At 28.8% G+C, this 4,035-nt stretch overlaps 1 protein-coding gene across 1 annotated transcript; it reads right to left on the bottom strand.

Moving 5' to 3' along the window:
- Positions 1–1,816: 1,816 nt before the first annotated feature.
- LOC111717786 (uncharacterized) lies at positions 1,817–4,010 on the bottom strand (the record flags this gene model as incomplete). The annotated part of the gene is given in 5 exon segments (XM_023493233.1): positions 1,817–1,919; positions 1,996–2,060; positions 2,363–2,437; positions 3,659–3,726; positions 3,934–4,010. Coding segments are annotated over 4 exon segments (248 nt in total), but the record flags the coding sequence as incomplete, so codon positions are not given.
- Positions 4,011–4,035: the final 25 nt, after the last annotated feature.

Raw genomic sequence — 4,035 nt, 5'->3', positions numbered from 1 at the left:
GATTCTCAGGCTCCAGTGGGATATCGTCGTTTTCAGATTGGTTGCGTATTTGTTGAATATAGTCTGTTTAAACATTCAACTTTTACACAAAATTGCATATGCATATGAATTTTCGTATAAATTGTACACAGTTTTGTATGAATTTCTCGAGACAGGAACATCAGATAGATGTTTTATGTATCATTTAACGCGTGAGATTCTCAAGTTTCATCCTATACCCCCTTCCATTTTTCCTTTACAGTCCCTATAACTGGAAGTAACTGGAAATATATAACTGGAAGTAGCTGGAAATATATAACTAAAAGTAAATGGAAATATATAATTGGAAGTAACGGGAAATATATAACTGGAAGTAACTGGAAATATATAACTGGAAGTAACTGGAAATATATAACTAAAAGTAAATGGAAATATATAATTGGAAGTAACGGGAAATATATAACTGAAAGTAACTGAAAATATATAACTGGAAGTAACTGGAAAAATATAACTGGAAGTACATGGAAACATATAACTGGAAATAACTGGAAGTATATAATTGGAAGTAACTGGAAGTATATAACTGGAAGTAACTGGAAATATATAACTGGAAGTTCTTTATAAGTATCTTGTATTAAGATGATCTAAAAACCAAAATACAGTTAAACAATATTTAAGACGACATTTACTAGCAGCCTTCCTTGTTTTTAATCAAAACTTTTTGAAACAAAAAAAAACTATGTATATTTTTTAATGTATATGGATCGAAATATGAAAACTTGCTTTGATTTAGTTTTCAGAATTAGCCAAATTAGCCAAATTAACCAAAATTATCTTTTTAGTTTTTAAAATTATTTTTTCCCCCAAAATAATAATCCTTATGTTTTGAAAATTCAAAACGAAACATAGCTATTAGGGTTTCTAGCGAATGAAAACTTTCGCAAATTTCGCGAAAAAACGTAAACGCGAAATTCATCAGTATTGTAGCTGTAACAATTAGTTGCGCAAAAAACTTGAAGAATTCTCTGATCCGAGAGCTCAGCGTTAGAAGTTTTAATATATTATAATTAATAATTTCTCGTCATTTACTTAAATAAATGTCTGATGAAAAGAATTTAATCTATCTATATACATCTTTCTTTCCGTCTGTCCACGTCGGTTGACCCAAAGACAGCCAGGCCGGCCATTTAATCTGAACTAAATAGATGCCTAACGCTAATTTTTCTGTCTCAGTTTTCCGCTAAACAATTTCCATTTTTCACTGGAAACCTTAGTTTATATACAAGAGTACACATTCCGTAGATGCCCTCCTGAAAACAAATCCTAGGAATTTTAACTTTGAACGGATTTTCATGTTTACAGAAAAAGGGAAAATTAATATTTGTTTATTTTTGAATTTTAGAGAAATCTGAGTTTAATCTGGGATTGGAAAAGGAATCAAATTTAAACAAAACTTTGCAATTTTATTTTATATTCACATTAACATTTTTACAGAATTTAATTTAATCGATAAATATAAACGCGGAGTGATTTATAATACTTTTTATAATAATTTTTTTCCTGTATTTATTAATTCATCTTAGCTGGCTCCTCAAGCATAACAGACTTTTCTTTATTTGTATACAGAAACCATTGTAATTATTAAACACTTTGTTTGCAGTCTGATTTATATTTATAAATATTAACGTTTTAGATGCGACAAAATATAAATATTTACATTCAAATTTTCGCAAACCATGTTGGACAAAGAATGTTCTAGATTTTCCAGGAGTTCACACAATACGCTAGCATACACTTCAATTTACTCACTCAACATGTAAGAAATAAATCTTGAAAGTTTATGAAAGGATATATATATTTTTATGCGATTCATAATAATAAACTTCTCTGAACTTCTCTGAACTGAATTGTGTTTCTTTAGATCAAAATTTCTGGATTTTCTAAAAATAAAAAAATCATATTTTTTACCTCTTTATAATCATTTTAAAGATATATTAATATTTCAATTAAGTAAACCTGGAATTCGAATAATGGGAGCAGAATTCATCTCATGCTATAAACCCACATTCAGCTCTACCATCCTTATTATTATTATCATCATTATCATCATTATCATCATTATCATCATTATCATCATTATCATCATTATCATCATTATCATCATTATCATTATTATCATCATTATCATCATTATCATCATTATCATCATTATCATCATTATCATCATTATCATCATTATCATCATTATCATCATTATCATCATTANCATTATCATCATTATCATCATTATCATCATTATCATCATTATCATCATTATCATCATTATCATCATTATCATCATTATCATCATTATCATCATTATCATCATTATCATTATTATCACCTTGACTGTATAAAATAGTGTTGTTTCATAGGATCTTTTTTCTTTATTTTTGGTAAACGCCCCCTTCCTTCAAATCTATAAAAGAAAGAGAAAATAATCTGTTTAATGGCCAGACTTTTTTAACGAAAATGTTTCATCCTTAAAGGGACTGTAAAGGGAAAATGAAGGGGGGTATAGGCTGAAACCTGAGAATCTCAGGAGTTGATGGAGACATATAAGACATCTATCTGATGTTCCTGTCTCGAGAAATTGATATTAAACTGTGCCAAAATTATAACAAAACATATATATGTAAGATTTTGTATAAGATTCGTAGTATTAAGCAGATCACATTCAATAAATACGCAACCAATCTGGAAACGACGATATCCCAGAGGAGCCTGAGAAACTCAAGTTTGCTCCTATTAATATTTGAATTTAATAAAACTTTCATTTTTAATAGATATAATCGATAATATTATTTATGCGTCCGGAACATGTCACCAGAACTCCAACCAGTGGCAGTGCAGTATTATTGTCACGGGTCTCCGTCTGTATCACGTGACCAGTATATTGCACTGCCATTGGAAGGAGTTCTGGTCACATGACATGGACGTAAATCTATACATATATACGTTTTGGTACAAATTTTACACAGTTTTATGTCAATTTCTCGAGACAGAAACATCAGATAGATGTCTTTAAGTATCGTTCAACTCCTGAGATTCTCAGGTTTCAGCCTATTATATCCCCTTTCATGTTCCCTTTACAGTCCCTTCAAGCAAATTAGAAGCAACAGTCAAACGAAAAAGATTTAGAAGATCAAAACTCATTCAGTAATTATTAAATTAGAACATCATGCGGCATTAGAAAGGTAGATTTTTCAATTTTTTCAAAACATGTTGAAATATGCAAAACATGTTGAAATATGCAAAACATGTTGAAATATGCAAAACATGTTGAAATATGCAAAATATATTGAAATATGCAAAACATGTTGAAATATGCAAAATATATTGAAATATGCAAAATATATTGAAATATGCAGAATATATTGAAATATGCAAAACGAGAAAATGCGGTTCGATTACCATCTGTTTCTTATTATTTAAAAAATTGTTTGAAAGGCCAAAAACTAATTTGTTTATGCACTCTGTTGAAGACCAAGGTTTTAACCTAAATGTTTTAAAAATTTCAACAGTATAATTCAAAAATGTTTAACCCAAAATAATTTTATTTCACATTAATTACAAAATAGATTTAAAAGTATGAATTATTTACCTAGCAAACAAGTTCGGATAAACGAGAATTATTTACCTGGCAAACAAGTTCGGATAAACGAGAATTCGTTTGATTCCTCTCACATGACAGATATAAACGCAAACCTTCAAAATTTATGGTTTTATTTCTTATTCTAAGATTTAAGAGTTTCTTTAAAAGTTGATAAAATTGAAGAGTCTAAATTTATGTAAACCGTATTATGTCAAAAATATTAACAAAAAATCCTCCAAACGTTTTTAACATCAAGAATTTTCTATATTTTTGTTAATCCTTCAAAACAAGCAGTCATATATTCTAAAAATAGGCGTTACCAAAGTAATTCCTAAAAGTAGGGGCCAGCTTAGTAATAAAACATTATCCCAGCAGTCAACCTTCAGATCACAGGTATCTGAAAAAATAATAAAAATAAAAGT

The sequence above is a fragment of the Eurytemora carolleeae genome, unplaced genomic scaffold (assembly GCF_000591075.1).
Source record: "Eurytemora carolleeae unplaced genomic scaffold, Eaff_2.0 scaffold1800, whole genome shotgun sequence".
NCBI lineage: Eukaryota > Metazoa > Arthropoda > Copepoda > Calanoida > Temoridae > Eurytemora > Eurytemora carolleeae.
This window is presented reverse-complemented; position numbering and strand designations above follow the sequence as displayed.